Raw genomic sequence first — 23,677 nt, 5'->3', positions numbered from 1 at the left:
AGACAGCATCTTAATGAAAAGCAAATGGGGAACCTTCACAAATTTCTATTGTTCCTACTTTATACCTGCCTTTCCTCTTAATTAGAAGTACTTTGTGGCTGTTTACTTAACTATAACTTAGTAACTTTTCTGTTAGATTTTTTTAAAATTAATTTGAACAAAATTTTTGCTTGCAGTGTGTGGTGATATTCATGGCCAGTTCTTTGATCTAATGAAGCTGTTTGAAGTGGGAGGATCACCTGCTAACACAAGATACCTCTTCCTCGGTGACTATGTAGACAGAGGTTATTTTAGTATAGAGGTAACTGAATATATTAATCTGTTTTGTCCTAAATTTTTCTGTAAGCACACTTTCACTGAGGTTTTCAAATGAAATTTTAGGTCTGCTTTAACATGTGAATGTGTTCCTTGCTGTGCTTTATCCTGTGACAGAGGCCTGTTTACAGGAGGATACTGACCAGCTGTTTGGACTGTCATGTTGAAATCACCAGTCTTACTAATTTTTCCTCCTCTTTCTTTAGTTAGTTTTTTAAAAGTTGAATTCTATAACATTATTATACGTAATGCTGCTTCTGCGGTAATATGCAGGAAGGTGTGTTTGTGTGTTTTTGGAGAACAGGTGAGTCATGACTGCAAGGTCTTTTAATTTATTATTTGCAATATTATTATCTGTTTAATATTATTAGATGTTTATTTTATAAAAGAAATTAATTTTATTTGTGTAATCAAATGGTTTTTAATAATTATTAATATTTTCTTTACTAAAATTCTACGAGCAAATACAGATATTCTCCAAGGATGCCCTATATTTCTGCCATTAATTTTACAGTTATTTGGAATTCAAATAATTTTTTAATTTTCAACATGTTTATGAAGTGTGCTACATTTCAGAGATATTCACATGGATTAGTTTCAGAGCCATGATTTTTAGGTTAATTATTCTTCTGGAGCCAGCCTGGGAAGTGCCTCAGCTTGGGATCTCTGCCTAGATACCAGATCTAATGGAGTAGCATACCATTGGAAATAGTGTCTTGCAAGGCACGGTGTACGGTCTTTCATTTCTGTATAAAAATGTTGCCATTCTAATCATCTGTGGGGGTGTGTGCTGTGAAGGGCATACACAAGCCTTGTGGGGTTGTTGCAGATGGTAGACAGACAGGAGATGCAGCAAGAGCAGTTGCCTCATCTTCAAGGAAAAATTTCAGTAGACATTCCCTATTTATTAATTCGATCTTCTTGGCCTGTTCTTGATGATTACAAATAATGTAATTGTCCTCAGAAAGGACATTTACATAGTAGCTCTATGTGTTACCATATCAAAGCATGTTAGTAAAGCTTTTCAACCATTACACCTAAAAATACTTCTGAAATAATTGTTCTTGAATATATTAATAAGAACAGGCTTGCTTTTTTTTTCCCTCTCATTTTAATTTAGTTTTTAATATAATCAAAGAATCACAGAATATGCTGAGTTGGAAGGGAACCACAAGGATCATCGAGTCCAACTCTTAGCCCAGCACAGGACCATCCCCAGGAGTAACAATGTATTTGTCAGGTTAAATATACTTGCAGAATATGTAAAGATATGTTAAATAGATTCTTGAAAACAACTCTAGGGTTCTTAAAAATCTCATCTTTCATTGAGATAATTCACTCACTTCTATTGAGTGAGTGGCTGTTGGACTTGGTGATCTCAAAGGTCTTTCCCAACCTAAACCTGTGTATGATCCTATGAAGTACATGCAGACTGTCTGAATGAAATAGAACTGCTGCAGATGCATCAAGGCAGGACTATGCTTTGTGGTCTTGTTGAGAAATAAAAAGGTAGTACATGAAAATCAACCTTTTGTTCCCCATTTTAACCTTAAAATTTTTTTTCCTACTTAAGTTTTTGTCATAATTAACATTTAGGAATTTTAAGTTGACCTCCATGAGTTTTCATATATAGTTACTCTAAAATCTTTCTTAGTGATTGGAAAGGTAATATAGTTTTGATAAAATACTCGACTTTTCACAAAAAGGTGACATTTTAAAAAAATGTAGGAACAGTGAAATTTGATTTTTCATTAATAAATTCTTAATCTGTCTGTCCTGAAACATATTTAAGTGCATTGATATTTTAGTAGTAATGCATTCTAATTTAAAAATGTTACCACTTCAAATAGGAAAGATAAGTACATGCTACCATGACTGTCTATAACAAACTGCAGGGATCAAGCTGGACTCCTTCACAAAAACATGTGCAAATTCTTCTTTTCTGTACTGGAAGTAACAGGACATAAAGAATGTTAACATTAGTCTGTCTGTATTTGATAACAAAAATAAATATGCCAGTACAGGAAAGGTAAAATGAATAATTTGGTTTTGTACTTAATAGGTAACATACCTGAGAACATGTAAATCTCAGCAATTTAATCAAATTTAGTATCCAGGAAGATACTAAGAAAGGAAGGCACTATTTTGCCACTTTTCTATTAAATGTTTTCAAGTTTGGCAGCTTCCATGCAACCTGACTTAACTAAAACAGTTCACAACTGTAGAATTTGCCAAAGTGATTCATGTATTCATTTGATGATAGACAGTTGTTTTGATTATGCTTTCTGCTGGGAAGCACTTTTAAAGAGTCTGGGGACTTTGCAATGATATTTCAGAGTTACAGAAGCATTGGAAAGCAAGCGTTATCATTAGCAAAATTACTATTTCGCTTATTTTTACTAAGAAGATAAAAATTCAGTAATTAGTTTAGCTAAACTTCACAATGAAAGTCTTTGATGTATTCCTCAGTGTTTGTGGGGGTTTTTTAAAGCACTGATTTGTTTTCTTTCTTTGTTCATATCCTCTGCTATTCTGTGCAAAATAACTTTGAAGAATGATAGCTTCAGGGTACACGTATTGATTGGGAACAACACTAATAATGACTTGCAGGTGACTTCGATGGAGTCCAGAACTTCTGGGGTTTTGAGATTTCTGTGCTCAGTTAAAAATACACGAATTAGATTTGAAATTTAGGAAGTACATTTTGGGCATTCAGGACTGCTGGGTGGTAACAAGACTGTAAACTGAAATAATTATACATGTTCTGTTGCTCTGTCTTCAACTCTGTTCACTGCTCATGTTGCAGTAACAATGATATATGGAAACTTACTGTAATTATTTGAGTTTGCTGCTTGTACACTGAGAAAACAACCAGTTTTCCCAGTGTATGTCCATTCTTAGTTTAGGAATGATCTCCAAATGATACAACTAACTTTAATGTAAATGATTTTGTCAGTTTTTTTCCTTCAGTCTCTATTAATAAATGTCTGCTTTCCTTCTCGTGCGAGTGTTTAGAGTCATATTATAAAATTGGATTTTAGGCACAAACGCATACAGTATTTGTCTAGATGAAAGTGTTTTGCAGTTTAATTCTGCTGACTTTATTTTATTATTGAGTGTCCATATTTTTTCAGCATTCTATGTGGCTATTATTAAGAAAAGTATTAGGCAATCTGCATAACTTGTGTCCAGAACTGGGCAGTAGTGCTGTATTTTAAAATGGCACATTAAGCTGTGCCTGCTTTTGAAGCTGTTACCATCCTTACTTAGTGTTTCTCAGTAATAATTTTTAAATTTCTTATAAGCTAGTGTATTTTACTGGATCCCTTTTTTTTTTTCAACAGTGTGTGCTGTACTTATGGGTCCTGAAAATTCTCTACCCAAGCACATTATTTCTTTTGAGAGGCAACCATGAATGCAGACACCTAACAGAGTATTTTACCTTTAAACAAGAATGTAAGTACTGTCTAAGAATGTAAAATTAGCTTACTTTCAACCTGCTGATCTGCTGTCTGTCACTGTGCTTAAGACATGTTTGTTTCTTAGTTTAATTAAGGTCTTGCAAACATTTGGAGACCCCATTGACTTCTGTAGAAGTGCTTGCAGTTTAGTGTGGCATTGGAGAGCAAGAAGACAGGTGCCTGTAAATATACAGTATGGAATAAATTTTGATGTATCAATCTTGATTTTAAAATCCTGAAGAGAGGAAGTTTGTTTTGCTCTCTTGGCTGTAATCAGGAGTGCAGAGTAACTTGCTGAGCAGCATTGTGAAGCTGGCAGAAAAACCCTACTGCTGAGTAATCTTTCCATTTGGGGAATTGATTTTCAGCTATACTGGTAAGATAACTCTTTTGGTGATGTCAGCTGCCTCCCCATTTGAAGGTTTGTGTAAATATTGATCCAGTGATAAATGGATCATTTGGCCTGGTAAAACTCTCTTTGATGTAGGTAAAAATGATGTAATCTGTAATTAGTTCTTACCTTCTCACTCTAAATGAGAATTTGCAAACTTCTCAGTAGGGTTTTACACTGACGTATGCTGTGTAATTGTATGAAAATAATAAAAAAAGTATTTGATGGGGTATTTTTTTAAACAAAAATAGTTTCTCCACTCTTGAGATAACAGAAGAAGAAATGAAAGAAGTGTATTGTTCTGGAAGAGAATATGTCTTAGAAATGTGCTTGCTTTTGTGGTCTTTGGAAATGTTCATTTAAACCCAAAAATACTCATTGCTTTAGGTTTTTTTTAAGCATTCACTTTGATATTTGCTCTTACAGTTATGATCCACTAGTTGACTTCATGCATCTATTATGGATTTTTTCATGATTTCTGTTTTCTTTCCTACAGGTAAAATAAAGTACTCCGAAAGAGTCTATGATGCTTGCATGGAAGCTTTTGATTGTCTCCCTCTTGCTGCTCTCTTAAATCAACAGTTTCTTTGTGTTCATGGTGGACTTTCACCAGAAATTAATACACTAGATGACATTAGGAGAGTGAGTATTTTGTGTATTTGGAAATAAGTGGAAATAGAGATATTTATATGATGCTATACAAAATCATCTTTTTGAAGTTGTCAGTATATTGTTTTCTGTTCTTGTCTCTTGTGGAAGTGTGAATCAGGAACTGAAATGTAGGCTAGGCAGTATCATAATTAAAAACTCGTGGATTATTAGTGCATTTCCCATTAGTAGACCTCATTGGGACAGCTGGGACTGTTACAAAACACACATAAAAAAACTCCCTCGAAAACGCCATATAGTTTCCTGAGACAGGTAGTATGTAAGAGCTTCATATCCAATCAAGATAATGCTTAGTATTTCTTTCTAGATAAGAGCAAGTGTTTTCATGGCTTTCAGGAGAAAAGTTGTAGAAGTTAATTGTAGTCTTAAAATTGTTTGCTATATAAACCGTCATATTTCAGTTATTCTCAAATTTCTTTGAATTTTTTTTTTATTGTCCTAATCATGTGAATTTAGTTTTGACAGAGTGAGACATGGCAGTATTTAATAGAAATTCATGTTTCTATTTAAAATGGCAAATTTGGTAGGCAGTTGAGTAACAGTTGTAGAGTACTTCTCACTGTGGTAAATGTTCTATCAGTAAGACAAATGAAAGCAAGTTTTTAAACTTTTACAATGGAAACACTAAGCAGTGATGTGCAATTTAAAGAGAAGAGGATTGTGATGACATGAGATATCTGTTTCTAATAATGTGGATGGACTGCTGATGTCAGGTGAAGATTTTATCAGATGGGAATTTTCAAACTCAGTTGCTTTCCTTTTTGCATACTCCTTTTTGGTTTATTTTAATTAACTTAGCTGACATCTTGACTGCTGTATTTGGAAATCAAAACCATTCCTATTATGATTAGTAACAGCTGAAATGTAGTTGATTTCAGCTTAAAACATAAATAGATAGTTATAAGAAAGCTTTGGGATTATAGGTAAGAATGGAAGAAAAAAAGTTGTTTATCCACGTATGGAAGAAAGTACGTGGAGACCTATTATAAAAAACAATGTAAATGTCAGAGAGAAGGTAAAAGTATGTTCCTAATTTGTTTCTATAATATATAAATATTGACGGCCCAGTTTGTCCTTTTATCTTCATGTATTGTATTTCTTGTTTTCTTAACATTTTCTCCTTTACTTGTGCTCCATTTTTCTTTTTTTCCTCTCCCTCTCCTCAGAGTTATAGGCTATCCAGTTGAATCTCATTTCTGAATTTACCATATTTTGTTCACTTGGGTTTTTTTGTACTGATGGGACCATTTCAAAGTCTGGAATGTCAGTTTATTTCACTTACAGATACTACACTGCCAAGCAGAGTGATGTGAGAGGAGAATAAAGTGGTAGAAACAGATAGGAAGCATATTTACAAGATCAGTGGTGGAAATGGGAAAATGTACTGAGGCACACAGCATTGTTGGAGCAAATACTGACGTGTACAGAAATCCATGTGCATTGTGCAGAGAAAGAGAAGTAAGAGAGCAAAGTAACTAAATGGTGCCATTCTGACAATGCCTTAACAGTTCTCACATTACAGATGAAAGGAAACATGGTCAAGGCTTTTTGGAAAGTAGTGTAAAGGAAATATATTTTGGAAAAGCATTTTGGAAAGCTGCTGTCATGACAGGATTGTGATTCATTTTTCTGTTAGTCTCAGTCTTGCAGCTGGTCTTGTTTCAAAGTGTCAAATCATCTGGCCTGTACTTTCATATGTGCTTCTATAACGTTCAGGGTTACATTGGGGTGAAACATAAGCTTGTATGTTTTTATATATATACATGAAAATCTGCATTTTATTTTGTTCTGATAAAAAACATGTTTATAAATGTAAGGCAGTGTTATTAGAACTGCTCCTTGGGCCTTTTTTGTTTTTTAAAGAATCATCTGGTAACTTGGAAAAGGCACTATTCATGGGCTGGCAGCAGCTTCAATAGCTGCATTAGAGCTTGACATGCACTCATGTTCTAAATGTACTTAAATAGGTGACATGAAATGCTCCTTTTATATCTAGGAAAATATCAAATACTTTTGGTACAAGTGTGGTGTGTGAAATTACTTCTTTAAACAGTCAAGACAAGCTTTTTGGTTTATTAGCAGAAGTTCTTATTAAGGAGAGGTCTTTGCTGCAAGCATGTGTAGGCATAGTCACCTGGCATAAGAAGGGAAATCACAGCTCTATAAACAGTATAGGAATCACCTAAGAAAAAAAGAAAAATTCTGTGCAGGTGCAGTTTCTTCTGGGTGAAGTCTTTTGTCAGTATTACTGACTTTCAGGATGGTGATAAAACCATATAAATTAAATTATTATTTTTGCTGTCATAAACTTACTTCCAGAATAGGACAATTATCATAATAGCCCTGACAGTGAATCCTAACCAGAAAGGTTGCTGCAGGTGCTTCTTATTTGGGGGAAAATGGAAGTTTGTGAAACTTGCAGTAATCTGATTTTTATTCTTTGAATGTCCCTTACACAAATATTCTGATTGTTTTGATAAATAGTGTCTCTTTCAGACACGTCCATCACCTTACAGATACTGTTCCACTGATTTCATTTACACTGCCTAGAAACAAAATTGCAGGATTTTGATTTTCCAGCTTAGTATTTTACAAAGAGGGAAGTGTCCAGATAAGATTTTGGTGACTCTGAAGAAGAGAGACAAAGAATTTTCTTCCTCATTTACAACAGATGGTCATTCTTTTGTTTAGCTCGTGGTGATACTAAGACTCAGTCAGCAAATTGCCTTGAAATATATGGGGGTGCTCCTGGGAATCTGTCTTTATAATACCTTGCTTCCTTTCTGTGGTCTGCTGAAATCTCCTTTTGTTTAGTAATACATCAGATGACAGCCACACTTCACTGGCCTTCACATTGTTCTTCAGGCTTTACGGTGTGATAATTCACAGGAAAATTAGGACAGATTAATTAAAACTGATGTCTGTATGTGAAACTTCTGTGAAGGTCTTTTGCCTCAAAAGTAAAATTGTTTCAATTTGCTGTACCTTAATCTGTCTCTGAGGTTTTGGTACTCCTCAATTTGAACATACATGTGGAGGTATAATGTACCTCAGTTTAGTAGCCCTGACTGCATAATAACTATAAGTTAATTTAAATTTAAATATCTCACAGTATATTAAATAATATATTACCTATTTCTGTTTTAATACCAGATGTATTGATTCTTATTCTTGAATAAAATTGTCTTTCTTTGTTACCTTAATCATATTTAGAAATACATTAACCTTATTTGTACTGGGATTGTTTTGCCATAATCGAAGAACATTCAGAAATATTAATTAGTAACAAGTGTTTTGAATTGACTCATGTCCTTTGTTAACTTTCTTGCTGTGCCAATATAAAAAAAACCCTTAAGCTGATTATTCCGATTTGATATGTGCAATCTGGGTTGAGTAGTCTGCAGTGACATTTCCTTAAATTTTGAGATGTCTTGAGAACCATGGTAGACTCTCTAGTGAAGGAGACACTGATTTGGTGTGTATGTAAGTATATTTATTTTTTACACACTGACCTTACTTCAAGAAATGGCTGCATTATTGTTTCAAAGCTATGAGAAAGTAGTTTGGGAGAGAGACAGGTTAATTGCAGCCAAAGCTTATTATTTATAATGTCTCTATATATTTGGCCAAAGTCATAAGGAAAAGTCCTTGAAGACTAACTAAAGAAAAAAACCTTAGAAATGTTTTCTAGACTTTCAGCCTTCTGTATTGCAGGAAACATCAATCGGCAAACAGGTGAAACTTCCTTGTATGAATGCTTCTCTTAGCTTCTGGACCCAAATTTATTGCTGGAGGTTTAGAAACTTGATGGTTTAATCTACAGAAATTCAGGTACTTGCAGAAGTTGATGGACTGACTTCTTCAATCTGGAAGAAATACTCCATACCGGGTTTATCATCCAGTGTGGGAAATGTTAAACCACAGGATTTTTAATATTGAATAAATTCCGACAACAACTTCAGTTAATACCTGCCTTACCATTATCTGGCAGGAATTTGTAAAGATCTGGACCTCTCCACTTATGTTACAGGTGGCAGCCTCGGGAGCTCTGATTTTCCAGGGCATGAGAGAGCTTGGCACTACTGCTGGTTCCATATTTGAATGGATTCCTATGGACCGTTAGACTCAAATTCACCAGGTGCTCACCAAACCTTCCTTCGAACCTGTCATGAAGAGTTAAGTGTTCTCTAGTACCATCAAAGTCATCTTCTTTGGTATGGGAAGTGAAGTGAGATAAATGCACTGTCCATCAAAGAACCGTTCCTACATTTCTTGGATAAAATCATCTTGTGAACAAACTCCAGCTACATAAAGATCAAATCAACTTTACATTGAATCTGGGATATCTAATTTCATTTCTGGGACATGAGAGGTTGATTGCCTGTTACTTACTGAAGCAGGGTATTTTCCTTTTACGTTAACAAATGCACTGTCCTCCTTACTTCTGCCCCTTTTGACTGTGGTTACTAGGGAAGTTGCAGGCTGCTAAAACAGGTGTTTCAAGTGGAAATCAGTAAAGAAACAGCAAGAGAAAACACAGACATCTCCCAAAATGCTTATGGCCCGTTACATCAGGGCTAGAGCTGAAAAATAAAGCTTGTATGAAAGAAATCTAAGACAGCTGAGCTTAGTCACATCTTCATTGCATTGTTAAACAGTCCATTATGGAGACGGGTGTGCCAGGGTGGTTTGTTTTTCTTTTGGTGGTTTTTTTTTATTTCTTTTGGTAATATATATTTAGTCTCTTCTAGTCGGTGCTAATTATTCATGCTTTTCTTTCATAATTCCTGTTTTCTGTACTGTTTCTCTTTGCTAATTCCTGGTAGTGTCTCCAGATTGGTAGATGTGGCATGTGCATGAAAAAGGACCATTTTGTTCCTTGTCTGTAACTTGACCTGTATTACACATATCCATCAGTCTGGAATTTATCTCCCTTCTTTTTACAACTAATAAATCTTATTGCTCTTAACAGGTTTGGTTCTTTTGGCATGCCTCTGCCTTATTTCATGAGGAGGAGAGAAAAAAATATACAGAAACTACTTCTCTTTGATATGGTTGGGATTTATTCTAAAAATGCTTGGTATTGATGGATATGTAGTTTAACAAATGTGTAAAACTTACTGATTTAATATTGAAAGAGTCTTTGTGCTGTTGCCTTTTGTTAAACAGTTAGATAGATTCAAAGAGCCTCCAGCATTTGGACCAATGTGTGACTTATTGTGGTCAGATCCGTCAGAAGATTTTGGAAATGAAAACTCACAAGAGCATTTCAGTCACAATACAGTCAGAGGATGCTCATACTTTTATAGGTGAGAGTATTCTATGATCTCATTGGGTGTTTTAGTACTGATTCTTGCTTAAGAATCTTGTTTAAGAGAATTTCTTTTACTCATAATTGTTTTCATTTCACAGCTATCCAGCAGTTTGTGAATTTTTGCAAAATAATAATTTGTTGTCAATCATTAGAGCACATGAAGCACAAGATGCAGGGTAAGTATTTTGTGTCTTTCAAGGAATTATTCACAGTGTAAAATAAAAATTAATTGCTTATTTGCTGTAAGATGTAAAATAATCTGTTTGGTTTTGCAGTTATAGAATGTACAGGAAAAGTCAAACTACAGGGTTCCCATCATTAATAACAATTTTTTCAGCACCTAATTACCTGGATGTCTACAATAATAAAGGTAAGAACTTGTTATTAATAAGTGTTTTTAATAATAAAATTGTCTAACTAGATAATCTTATATCAACAACTTTTTGCCAGGTAAGAAATTAAAGGACAAAAAAATGTATTAATGAAAGTTATATTATGAAGAAGAGCATGTACTATAAATGACAATCTCTTGTAAGAGTACCTGGAAGCACAAGTTGGGGCCAATATTTCCTTTGTGAAAGTTGTTGCTATTTACTTATTATCCACTATTTTGCTATTTAGTTCTTATGAATGTATTATCTGGTGTTTTCCAGTCAGGAAAAGTTTTCCAGTGCTATGAGTTGTCTTTAGTTGGTGAACTAAGCAAGGAAGGGAGGAAGCATTGATCAGAAGCCTGTGCATAAGGTGGTTTGTGTTGTGTATTGTGGCACCTGAGAGTCTTAATTGCGATGATAATTCTAATAGTGACCCTGTGTGGGAAATCAAGAAAGAGCAAGTAGGGATCAAAATACTGATTACCACTGGAAATATTATTAAGGAGGTATAAAACAAGGAATTCATTTTTGTCCATCTTCTACTAAGTTGAACAGGAGAAGCATGCTTAATAGTGTGGAGAACATCAGAATTAGAGAGAAGAGCTTAGCTGTGAACTAATGTTATTCATAGATGAGAAAAAAATTCAAGAACAGAAATGAAAAATAAAGCCTGCTGAAATTAAAGTATGATATTAAAGTAAGGCATTTCAAGTATGTGATGAATGAATGATCTCCAAATATTAAAATAGCATTCCTTTGAAACCAAGACCTTTTTTTTTCTTCAATACATTGTGTTTTCTTCCACCCACCTTCAAAGAACCACCCCCCAGCCCATACCATTTCTGTAGGGTGAACAACTGTCTACAGGAAGAGATGAGCTGTTGTTACTTGCACTGATTGCAAAGTAAAGGGGAAGTAAAAATAGCTTCAAATGGCTATTTAGGTTTTTTCACTATCTCTATGGATACTGTGTTCATAGAATCCTTTTTCACATCATGCCCAGTGTAATGCAAGTGAAAGTATGGAAAAATGCATATTAGCTTTAGAATCATATTTAGCTTTAGAATGCTTCTGGTTTTCTGTCATATTTCTTTGTGCTTCCCCTTCTCCCTCATCTTCTAGATGTCTATGGTTTTACTCCAGACTTACAATGTGGGAAGACACATATGAAGAATAAAACCTAAATCTGCATATACTAGATATACTTCTGTTCTGAGTTAGAGTTTTGCTGAAGTTTCTGGAGTTATACCTTTTCAATACCTTTAAAAATCTTTGTTCATTTTAGACCTGTAGTAGGACAGTACAGAACTATGTTGACATGTAAGAGTGCCTTAAACTGCAACATGTGCAGTAAAAATGCAAAGCTTTCCATTAGAAATCTGTCCTGTAAATACTTGAAAGAAAGAGAATGGAGTGTATCTGTGATTATTTAGTCTATGATATAAATAGAGCTAAAACAAGACTGTGACTTTACATTTGTGGTACTCACAAGTTTTAAACATTCTTTTCAAAATGTCTGAATTTTATTTTAGCTGCTGTATTAAAATATGAAAACAATGTGATGAATATTCGTCAGTTCAATTGTTCTCCTCATCCTTACTGGCTACCAAATTTTATGGATGTTTTCACGTGGTCTTTGCCATTTGTTGGAGAAAAAGGTAAGCAGATGTTACACATTAACTAATATCTTTCCTATTTCTCCCAGACTAATGTTGGGAAGATTTTAATTTTTTTTTTTAATATATTTACTAAAGAGAGATTAATTGCATTATTATTATTGTGGCGTTTTCTTCACCTGTTTCAGTCAAGGTAGTTAGAACTACATCTAATATAGCAAAGGTGCTAACAGAAATTATGATTTCCATTGAGGGTGCATATCTGCATATAAAATTTTAACTTTCCTTTACAGATATAACAGATTGACCTTCATTAAGGATAACTTTTTCAGTTATAATTTTTTCTTGTAAAAAAGATAATTTAGCACAGATCCTCCTTTTTTTTTTTTTTTTTCCCTCTAGAGTTGATAACTGAATCTAGGACACTGGGGCCCCAAGTAGTCCTCACTTGAAAAGCAATGAGGTTAGAGGCTATTTGGGTCTGTTTAAAATCCTTCCATGAAGGAACTGTTCTTTTTCTAAAAAGAGATCCAGAGAGCTCTTTAAATTTCTTTGAAAAGTATTCTTGTAGTTATATATTTACAGTCATGTAAGCATGGAATTCTGGCTTTCTGTTGTCTTTAGTAAGCAGTTTAATGCAAATAATTTGGACACTTTGTACTGTGGTTAACCCACTCAACAATTTTTTAATATTTAACTGAAGGGACCTGACATTTGAAAGGAGATTTTGTTTGTATCTCTCTTGCCTGATAATGCAGTAGATAATATTTTCAAAGCAAAGGGATATACTGTGTGTTTTGCTTTTGTTGTGATGCTGGTAATGACATCCAGCAACTTATTTAACAGTACTTGAGCGTCTGCTCTCTGCTTCAGACTGCTGGGGTCATGTCCTGTAGTTTGCCTTGCCTTTGGACTAATACACATGTCCATTTATGATGAAGGATTCAGTGTCAATATTGTCTGGTCTGCATTGAACAGATCAAAATCATCATAATTTGGTTGGGCTTTTTTTGTTCTTTTCATTACTGTAGGGAGTAACTCTTTCCCAAGAATTAAGAATATCACCATAGCAGATAATACAGGGATTGTAGGAATTAGTAATTACTTGTATGAGTTAATATGAATTAGTAATGAATAAATGTAGGCAGCAATTTACAGGGTTTTTAACAACCCAGCTGTACTTCTGGGTAGGTTTCTGAACGCTCTGTGGTGAGGAAATGTTTGAATGTTTTAAGAAAGGGTCTGATATGTGTGGGAAAGATTGAGTGGCAGCATAAGGAGGATTCCTGGAGAAAGAAAAAAACACAAACTTGTCTCAAAAAGCTTGTATCCACTAGGTTGATATTTTTAAGGGGAGTTTGAAAAGAGATGTAGTTTGCACCACATTTATATTCTAATATTTTCCTGCTTGAGTGCTTCTGCTACATGCCTGCAGGTGCCAAGAATGGAATAGTTTTCTCCATTCAAGCCTGAATTTGAGCAGTGAACGTTTTTCAAATTTAACTAATGTTTGCATAAAAACTAGTTCAAACACTTATCCTAATGTAAAACTACTATTTTACAAGAAGAAGTCCTTGTGAGACAGGAGAGGAAGCTCTGCTATGGTCTTTGATTATTAGCTTGTGTAATTTTTAGCTGCTTGTTTTTCTGAGCTTTTTAAATTCTGTGACAGCACACATCAAGACAAACACTGGTTTTGAAACCAAGTTACTGAGCAATGGCTATGATGAGGGGAGTTCATTCACTAGAGCTGCTGGTGACTTGCTGTATCTTGTGTGCATGGAAATATTTGAAATTCTACACAGAATGAATTAAAGTTTATTTTTTCCTATACAGTAACAGAAATGTTGGTGAATGTTTTGAGCATTTGCTCTGATGATGAACTCATGACAGAGGGAGAAGATCAATTTGACGGTAGGGATTATTACTTTAAGATATATAAATCTTCTTAATGGTAATACCTTATGAACAATAGTTAACTTAGACTGGTGTAATATTGCCTGGAGTTTGAAGAAAATTGCCTTCAAATTTTTCTTTAGATAATGATGCTTTGGGGAGCCAGAGAAGGGAATCATGTTTGTGTTTGTGATCAAGAAGCAGTTATGGCAACCTTTGCAAATATTCATATCTGATTTCTATTTAAAACAAACTTTTTGTGGAAAATGCTCAGAATTTCTTGGCACTTAAGATTTGAAACATACTAACTTACCTTGCTAATACATAGAATAAATTTATTATAAGACATTAAATTTTTTAATGATTGCTTTTCAATAGAGTTGATGTAGGTGAAAGTCAGATACAATATTTTTTTATGGCAAAGTAGTATAAAGTATGAAATGCAAGTTTATCTTGGTGTTTGAGTTTAAAGCATAAAAGTTAAAGGACAACCTGTATATGTACATTTGTACATTATATAATTTGTATTTGTGTACTGAATTATAACATCTTTCTGTCTCTTAAGCTGCGATACAGTAGGTTAAAGAGGTGTTTGTAGCATGATGATTAAGAAGCAGAATTACCATGCAGACCTAGTGTATCACACTTTGTTGGTTTTTTACAGTAGCACTTAATGTCACACCTAAAAGTTTCTCAGACTTGCTTTGTTTTATCTAACAACAGAACTGATCTTGTGAATTTTTTGTTGGTGGAGGAGGAGGAAGGGAAATTTCAGCAGCCTTTGAGGAACACTGAAGTATCATTTATAAAGATATTAGATACACGTTTGATAACTCCTGTGTTCAAATTGGATGGCAGGGTGGTGTTGTGCTAAGCAGCTGTGTGTTTTACTTTGGAATGCATTGGTTCTGAGCCCCTTGAACTTTGCTGTCATTTAGATTGTTGTGAAAACTTTAAAAAAGTCTCAAATGTGATCCTGCAAACAGGCAGTTTCTGGTTTTTATTCAAGTAATCCTGCTAAATTGAACATAAAGCAGTTGTAGAGCAGGGTTAGGTGGTATTCTGAGGTGCTAGGATTTATGTTTGCAAGAATAGTTGGTCGTCAAATGATTGCATACGCCCTGTCTGTAGTACAGTAGTTGCAGTTTCCTAATTTGAATTATTTTATTCTTCTGTCTCCTTTAACAATTTCTTTGCTTGATGCATCTCTTATGCCACCTAGGTACTGTCTACGCTTTATCTTTCTATGTGAATGGATTTTTTTTAACTGTTGGCTTTCAAGTTTCCACTTGTTTATCATCAAATTTTAAAATATACTCAACAATTCCACTTCTTGTTTGATGAGTGCATTTTTAAGTGTTGCGGTTTTCCATTTTATTTTTTTCACATTTCTTCTCCATTCCTTCTTTATTACCACTGCCAAGTTAAATATCTTTATTTTTTTTTGTCTCACTCACCTTTTTCTCCATCGTTCACTTCCTTTTTTTCTGGACTCTCCATCTGAAGAGCGACTCATATATGGCAATAAAAAAGGTACAGACCAGACAGAGTAGGAATGTTTTGAAATATGACTTCACAGAACCTGACAGTACAAGTATTAATGAGAAAATACCTTTCTGTTGAGACATATGTAGTATTTTATGATTATTAACCTTTTTAATGGGATGTTTCTAAAGACTTATGTATTTTTTTATCAGAAGTCATATTCCAAGACATCTGTCTTTCTGTGCATGAATTTTTTTCCTCCTTTCTTCCATTCCTTTTTTTGGTAGAATTTCATTCTTTTACCTATTTCTAAAATTTTATCTTTGGTCCTGCATGTGTAGGGAGCTTTCAATTGTCTGTCTTGCTCTTTAATACTTTCCTCATGAGCTGTTTTTTTAAGGTTGTGCATGGAATGTGTTTACACAATGTTCCAAAAACTGGTTTGTGTAGTACTTTTAGTTTCCTTAACTGAGATGTCAAAAAGCTCCTTTTTGATTCGTGTGCTATTTTGAAGATTCAAAATGTAAAAAGAAGCCTAATAACTTAAATTCATGTCTATCACCTGTTTTTTGGAAATCCCAGGGTAGATAGTTTTGTACAGAGAAATTCTTCTGACCATTACTTACCTAATAATCAGTTTGTTCTCTGTGCAAATTTGTCCGTTTCAGAGAATATTTCCAATACTTGGGAATGCATCAGATTATAGATGTGTTTCCAGAGGTTATGTGAATTCTTTGAGGCAGAATAGTATCAGTGTTCCAGCATTTGTTTCTTGTACCGGCATTGGGAATAGGAAATGAGAGAGTTCTTTGTCATATCTCCTCTGATCTAGGGTGTAATCAAGATATTCTGCAAACCATGTCTTCTTACTGTCTTCTCTGAAGTAACCAGGGTTCAGTGGCCACATTAGTTCAGTGCTGCAGCCTGGAGTAATGCATTTGGCCTTTTGCCTTGGCTGTGTTGATTCTGGAGGGCTGGGGCAATGAGAGATCATGGTGAAAAAAACAAACAAAAAACCTAAATGAAACCAAACCCAAAGCATCTAAGCTGCCCAAAAGCAGCCTTTCTCCTTTTAAGGCATAGGGGCCTTCCAGAGATAGATACAGACACTAGCACTGCCCAAAGTCTTTCCAGCCTGCACGTTGCAGCTCGGCATCAGTGAGGCCTGTAAATAGGTGTAGGTAGGAACAAAACTGAGGAACCTACAGGGAAAGATGGTTCCTCATTTAGCCCTGACCTTTTCAAAAACACTGAGAGAGTCTCCTTCTCATTCTAGATTCTCAAGCTGCTACTCAATAGTATTTAAAGAAAGGAAGTAAAAACTTCTAGAACTTCAAAAGTTCAAATTTTAAGGAAATTATTTGCAGTGAAAGTTGAATGTTTCAACCTATCCTACTCAAAGTTTTTCCTGAGCCACCTGTTTTGTCCTTTTTTTAGTTTGATGTCTTCAGTTTGTTAAAAGTTTTAACTTTGTCTGTTAAAAAATTGTACTCAGTAGTTCCTGGTTTTATTTCATTTTGTTTAAATGGATTGGCAGATACTTGTCATACCCCGAGATTCTTCCACTGTGGTCATCCAAAGGTTGTCTCTTGTTCCCTTTTTTTTCTTTATCGCTACTACACGTTTTCCATCTTGTGTGGTTTTGTTGTTGTTTGACCTTATATGCTTTATCTTTTGTAATTTATTTGGTTTGGTGTTTGGGGTGGGAAGGCTACCCATTCTTATGGACAGAAGGCCTTGCATTGTTGCAGCTGTGGTCTGAGAAGTGTGACTGTTGTGCTGGAGTGTGTGTCCTCTGTGGGGAAGCTCCATACTAGTGAGCAGGGATGGAAAAAAGCTTCTTCCACAGCTCCCTTTTTTTGAATGTGAGTAGGTGAATTTGTGGATGTGCAGCTCTCCTGTGCCCACTTCTGTGATCCTCTCTTCTACATTCTTGCAAATTAATATAAATTTATATAAATATATAAATTAATAAAAAAATTAAAACATTGCAACTTTTTATTGAGTACCTTTGTCCTGGAACTGAACAACACTGACATATGGAAGATCTGGAATACCTAACAGAGCTGTCTGAGTGTTCCCTTTTGGTCCCCGTAGCTGAATTCACAGTAGGACTGAGTTACGCTTAGCTTGGTGTCATTAACACTCTCCTTTCTCAATGGCTAAGGAAAAAAAAGGATTTTGATTTTGATACCTCCTCATCTGCCTTTACTGTTTTAGTGAAATTGAGAAGTCAGCAAAGGGAAAGGAAGATCCGAGGGCAAAGATGACCCTGAAATTACCTCAGCTGGTTAGAGCCTGGTGCTAATAATGCCAAGGTTGTGGGTTTGATCCCTGTATGGGCCTTTCACTTAAGAATTGACTTGATGACCCTTGTTGGGTCCCTTCCAACTCAGAATATTCTGTGATTCTATGACTTACATACATTGAAACAAAACAGCAACATTTTGTGTTGGAGAAAAGAGTTTTGCTTTCATGTCAAGGCAAGCATAGGTGGCTCTCCTTCCCAATTGCAAGCTTCCTTTCAGAGTTTTGTCTTCACTCTTGTCTGTCACAAATGGTAGCACTCTGCCCTATGGAATATGCAGTGTTTACTCCAGGTCTTTTGGTATTTTTAATTTCTGCAAATGATGCAAGCCTAAGATGATGTGGAACATAGACTTAGTGGTAAGGGAGGTACCAGTGCAATCCTTTACCATTTTATTTTTCCTTTTTTTTTTTTGGTGGAATTTTGTTTTGGGTAGTTGACATAAAAAAAAGGAAACAACTGTTTTCTCTCAGACAACTGTGTAACTATTAGAAAATGTTTATTTTTTGTGGCTTTAATATCTCTTTGGCTTCTATATTGGGCTGCATGCCTACATCTTGATATATACAGATGTCAGTACTAAGAATTTAAACTGTAAAATTTAGGCAAATGAGTTACAATAGTTACTACAGTGTAGTGATGGTAATTTAGATGCTTAGTAGCTTTGGGAGATCACTGTGAACATCCAAAGCTTTTTTGTGTGTGTTTCATGGACGCAGAGGTGATGGTGGTTTGATGGCATTCCAAAGCCATAATTTAATAACTTCGTGCCCTTAAGTGTTTGGGTACTGACCTCCTGTGACGGGTACTGAACTTAAACGGTTGTGTTGAGTTTGATGCACTTTAAAATGGTGATCCTCGAAATAGTCATGAGCTTGAGACTCTTTTCTTATTCCATTGAAAGTAGGTACAGCTGCCGCACGGAAAGAAATTATCCGAAACAAAATTCGTGCAATCGGCAAGATGGCCAGAGTCTTCTCTGTTCTCAGGTACTTGCCTGACTTCTGCATTCCTAAACCCCTGTTATGTGTGTCAGGGAAACATCTCTGTTTCAGGATAATGGATGCCAGACATTTTTCAGGGAGATCACTGTGCATCAGCATCTTGTTTGGCATATTGGTGCAGCCCATTAATGTTGGTGGTTTTGGTTAAAGAATATTTTTGAGTTATATTTGAGACATGTTTGAAGAAATTAGAGAACATGATCTCTAGTTTACACGTTGTTTACACATTTTTGGTCCAGATGCTATGAGTGTTGGAAAGATAATACCAAAATAGAGATTGAAATCAAAGGTGTAATGGAGGAGGTCAAGGCTGGCTCTGAAACCAGAAATTTGAGGACTAGAGGGTTTCTGTTTCAGGTTTTTGTTTATTTGCTTTCAGATATTTAAAAAATACTATATTCTTGTACTTCTTTAAATATAGACATTTCATGATCATATTTACCCAAAATGTATAATTTTTCCACAGACCGTAATTGCTCAAATAGGGATAATTTTTTTAAGTTGTTATTTCCTGAAGTATAGACACTGTGAACAAAATTGGGGATTGTTTTATGGTACTGAGATACATTCAGTACCTCTTTAGGCATTCAGTGCTAATTTCAAAGCTAATGAGCCTGCATGTGAATAATTGCTCAGAATTTGGTTCAGAAGTAGTCAGCATTTATAACTCGTAGGCAGAGGAAAGACTGGTATGGAATAGAATTATTTTCCCCTTTTTAGTTGTCTGAATTTGAATTTACATTCAGTCTTGACATGCCTAAAGCACAGCAAAAATAGTCTCTCCCTCTCCCCATCCATTATTTTACTTCAATGCAAGTTTTCATGCACAGATATTTAAGACTTTGTTGTTGTTTTTTCTCACACCAGGGAGGAGAGTGAAAGTGTGCTGACACTCAAGGGTTTGACTCCCACTGGAATGTTACCTAGTGGAGTGTTGGCTGGAGGACGACAGACCCTGCAAAGTGGTAATGATGTTATGCAACTTGCTGTGCCTCAGATGGACTGGGGCACATCTCACTCTTTTGCTAACACCACACATAATGCATGCAGGGAATTTCTTATGCTTTTCAGTTCTTGTCTTAGCGGCTGACACAAGCACAGTGTTATGTGTTAATCAGGCAATGTGAAATGGATACTTAACCAGGGTATAAAACTAAAAGCAAATTAGTTCAGCAGTGCCAGGCCACATTTTTCAGACTTGGAGCTTCCTTAGTTTACAATTTTTCAGGTGGGATGACCTTATAGATCTGGTATTGAGGCATTTGATCATTACAGATATGAAAATGGCAGTGTAATTTTGCATCAGTGTTTGCTCTCCATTAAAATGGTTTTATTAAAGTTGTGTTAGTATTTTCATTGACAATGTCAAATACTTGTTGATATTAATATTAACAAACAGCTACAGGCTGCATAGTTCCATATTACACTCCATTGACAGATTGGAATGTGCTACGTTTTGTACCCTGGTAATTAATGCCAAAGTTTGTTCTCTATGTTGTTTGTCAAATGTTCTATGTATAATTGACCTCCCTGAATTGTCCTTGTAACATGCTGTTTCCTTCCTCTGCAGATGTAGCTGCTTTCTTAGATCTGTCTGTCTCTCTCTAGGTATAGATGTATGTCTGTATAAGTGTTAAAATTAAACCACTATCCCAGACACTTGTCTGTCTCCTGATGTAGAAGCAATGTTGTAGCACCTTGTTTTTGAGGTTTGCTGCATTTGCTGCTGCACATTGTCTGTGCATTTGAAACAATAATGTACTTGAAAAATATTCAGCAATTGTTATAAAATCAGTTGAGAATAAAGGGATTGAATTTAAAACTTGTAAATAAATCAAAATAAAAGGGTGTTATTAAGTGTGCATATATTTTTTTGCATGAAAATAAAAAGAACTCTATACAAAATATACCTGTAATCTGGCTCATTGAATATTTTGTAAAAGGTTTTTATTCTTTTTTTAGTTTGTTGAATCATTGGATCATATTTTTCACAAGGCCCATAAATGATTAACTAGGCTTAGGGAGAATGCTCCGAGATTGTACCAAGTGTATTAGAAGAATGAAGTCCACGTTTCTGTTCACAGTGGTGGATAACTAAAATATACCAGTCTGAAACTGGACTTCATATCAGCAGCACTCTTAACATAAATTATTCAAAGACTTTTTATTGACCATCTTCAGGCTTTACTAGAAAGTATAAGACTGTTGTATGGGACTGCTGAATTTTATAACTATTGAAAGATTGTGATATATGAATACCATTTTTTACACAATCTATTTTCTATTTTCTCATTTTGTGATTTAGACTGTTTACTTGAATTTTTTAAATTTTCTATGTAGTTTTTTTTAAAGCCTTTCACTACATTTTCTAATTAACTATCAAAGCTGTTTTTAATAGCTTTGAAGCACAAATGTCACATTCTAAATCATTTTTCAGTGGACATATAATGTCTACAAGTAAGTTTATATGTCCAGTGTATGTATGTGATTGTTTTGTGAATGTCTATAACAAGAAATGGTGTATGTTTCCTAATCCATTCAACTATTCCAAAAGCATATGTTCTAGCTTTAATTTCCATTGTTTAATAAGATACTTTATTATGCTTAAAAAATGAGTCTGCATTCCTCTCATTTAACAGATTTTTATGCATGTTGCATTACAAATATCAGAGAGGATCAAACTGACTAGAAAATTTTTTAAACATAAAACATGTGACTTTCTACCATTACTGAAAATGGGGGACATTTTGGAAAGTATGCAAAATGCGTTTTGGATTTTTGTGGGTGTGTTTTTTCCTGACTAGAACGTTTGATGGCAATATTCCTGGACGCACGACATTAATAGACCTCATTGATTTTAGTCATGTCGATTGTTCAAAATAAATCATGCCAACTGTTAGTTCTTCTTAAACTGAAGTAACTTCTCTTTACTGATAAGCATGTTATTGTTTCAGTCTTTAAAAAGTAGTTTTCAAATTATAATGCTCAATTGCAAAGCTAGAAGTAAACCAAAAATAAAATAAAGCTTCACTAATTGATACTTTTCTAAACCATCATAATGTCAGAGAATTTATATTGGCAAAAATACAGTAACTGATAGTATAGTAGGATTTCTTACTACAAATACTTAATTACTCTTTGAAGTATCTTGTTGATCAGTACACTATCAGTAATTTAAACTAGTCTAGATTTGCAAAAATAATAGAACATAATATTAATTCAAGTAATTTTTTTATTCTGTTCTTTTGTTTCTTTAAAAATACACAAAATTGACCAGTATGTTTTCCTGGTTTCAGTCTTCAAAATGCTAATTTTTCAATGGCACATTGAGAAAAGCTCTGTTTGTGCTGGTTGCTATTAAATCTATAAGGAAGCTTTGAAAGTTAGAAGAAATTGGAGTACATATCTACATTTCTCTAGAGAGCTGGGCTGAAAATATTTTATCAGGGCAAATAGATACACACATATATGTCTGGAAGTCACCGTTAAGGTAATGCATCTGCAACTTCTGCATGTACACCTCTTCTAGTTCCTGATGTCAGTAACAGTCTGTCCTAGACCTTAGGGAATGCCACTGTTCCCTCAGGAATTTGCTCAGCCCAGCTGCTGTGGCCCGTGAGCTGCTGGCCCTGCTCAGAGGATGGAGCCTGTTGGCACTGACACTGCCCAGGAGGGTGCCCACAGCACAACTCCTGTGAGGGCAGTGCCTGAGCAGATTCCTACTGCAGAACAGAGCAGCCTGAGGGAGAACTGCAATTGGGAACTGTAGGGAAGAGGTCAAACAAAGACAAGTCAGTTGAAAAAGATAATTTTGGAAAAAAGTGCAAACCTGCATCCTATAGAAGAAGTCAAAGTAAGAATTTTTTTTGTTTTTCATAAATATATGGGTATATTTTTGAAAAACAAATCATAAGTTACTTTTAGATAGCTTTAATGGACTAGGATAAAAACAGACCTTGGGAAATCATGGCCTTTGTATATTTCTAAAATTTTTTAATGTAGATTTTTTTTATTTTATTTATGTTGCTTGCATTATAGTAGCTGAAATATTAAAGACCATATTTAAGTACTGTTATTGAAAGTAACATCTCCTAATGACTTATTCTGTGAACTGAATTTGATAAAATTATTTTCCAAATTGAGTCAATATCTTTTAAAAAGTTACAAAACACCTAAAGCTTTATTCTGCAACATATTAAATGCAAGCCTAAATTAAAAATTGTAAGTACTTCCATGGAAATTAGTTGAACTATCTTTCATTTCTGTCTCTGCTGTTAGTCAGGGAGCAGTAAGATAGTTTTTTGGTTTTATGTTGAAAATTGGCAAGGATTTTCTGTTGGATCCATCCCTTAAGTAAAGCAGGGGGAGACCTGAAATTGAGGATGGAAATGCTATTGAAACCTGTGGCTTAAAATTTGCTCTCAATTGAGAATTTTTAGAGCAAAGACTTCAGAATTGTCTGTTAATATGATCCAGTATTTGTTTGAGGTTTATCAAGGTTTACAAAGAATATAGCTTTAATTTCCATGTACCTGCAAAAGAGAATCCAACAAAATTATTTTCCAAATTGAGTCTTTGCAGTGTGGGGTTTTTTTAAGTGCCTGTATTTTCCAGTCAGTTTGTTCTTTTATGTCAAGTTGAAAATTATCTTTTTCTTAACTGTGATGTATATTCCAAGGTCTTTTTGGAATAATAATACTACAAGGAGAGTGAAATAGGAGTAAATTTTGAAATTTGTATTTATGACCAAGCTACATAATTTGCAGAGATAAATCAGTATTCGTGATCTTTTCAGGAAAAGATTGAAAACAAAGACTTCACAGGTAACAGGAAATGGTGGAAAG

The 23,677-nt window shown here is 34.7% G+C and overlaps 1 protein-coding gene across 13 annotated transcripts in view; it reads left to right on the top strand.

Moving 5' to 3' along the window:
- The window catches only part of PPP3CB (protein phosphatase 3 catalytic subunit beta), a 52,421-nt gene that overhangs the window by 12,190 nt on the left and 16,554 nt on the right, over positions 1 to 23,677 (top strand). For 7 of the 13 annotated variants that reach the window (XR_007906838.1, XR_007906837.1, XM_051800933.1 and 4 more), the window contains exons 3-13: positions 177 to 301; positions 3,660 to 3,771; positions 4,664 to 4,809; positions 10,006 to 10,145; positions 10,249 to 10,326; positions 10,426 to 10,520; positions 12,057 to 12,182; positions 13,977 to 14,054; positions 15,543 to 15,569; positions 18,734 to 18,818; positions 19,701 to 19,798. Coding sequence is in view for 11 of the 13 variants with exons in the window: in XM_051800933.1 (XP_051656893.1) it covers positions 177 to 301; positions 3,660 to 3,771; positions 4,664 to 4,809; positions 10,006 to 10,145; positions 10,249 to 10,326; positions 10,426 to 10,520; positions 12,057 to 12,182; positions 13,977 to 14,054; positions 15,543 to 15,569; positions 18,734 to 18,818; positions 19,701 to 19,798 (1,110 nt within the window). In the remaining 2 variants the exon portion in view is untranslated. Of the gene's footprint in view, positions 1 to 176; positions 302 to 3,659; positions 3,772 to 4,663; positions 4,810 to 10,005; positions 10,146 to 10,248; positions 10,327 to 10,425; positions 10,521 to 12,056; positions 12,183 to 13,976; positions 14,055 to 15,542; positions 15,570 to 18,733; positions 18,819 to 19,700; positions 22,287 to 23,677 lie in introns of those variants that run through there. The other 6 variants (XM_051800927.1, XM_051800923.1, XM_051800924.1 and 3 more) reach the window with 4 other exon arrangements.

This window comes from Manacus candei, unplaced genomic scaffold, assembly GCF_025592945.1.
Source record: "Manacus candei isolate 608988 ecotype Guabito, Panama unplaced genomic scaffold, ASM2559294v1 h1tg000050l, whole genome shotgun sequence".
NCBI lineage: Eukaryota > Metazoa > Chordata > Aves > Passeriformes > Pipridae > Manacus > Manacus candei.
Note: the sequence above shows the minus strand (reverse complement) of the source record. Positions and strands in the feature narration are given on the sequence as shown.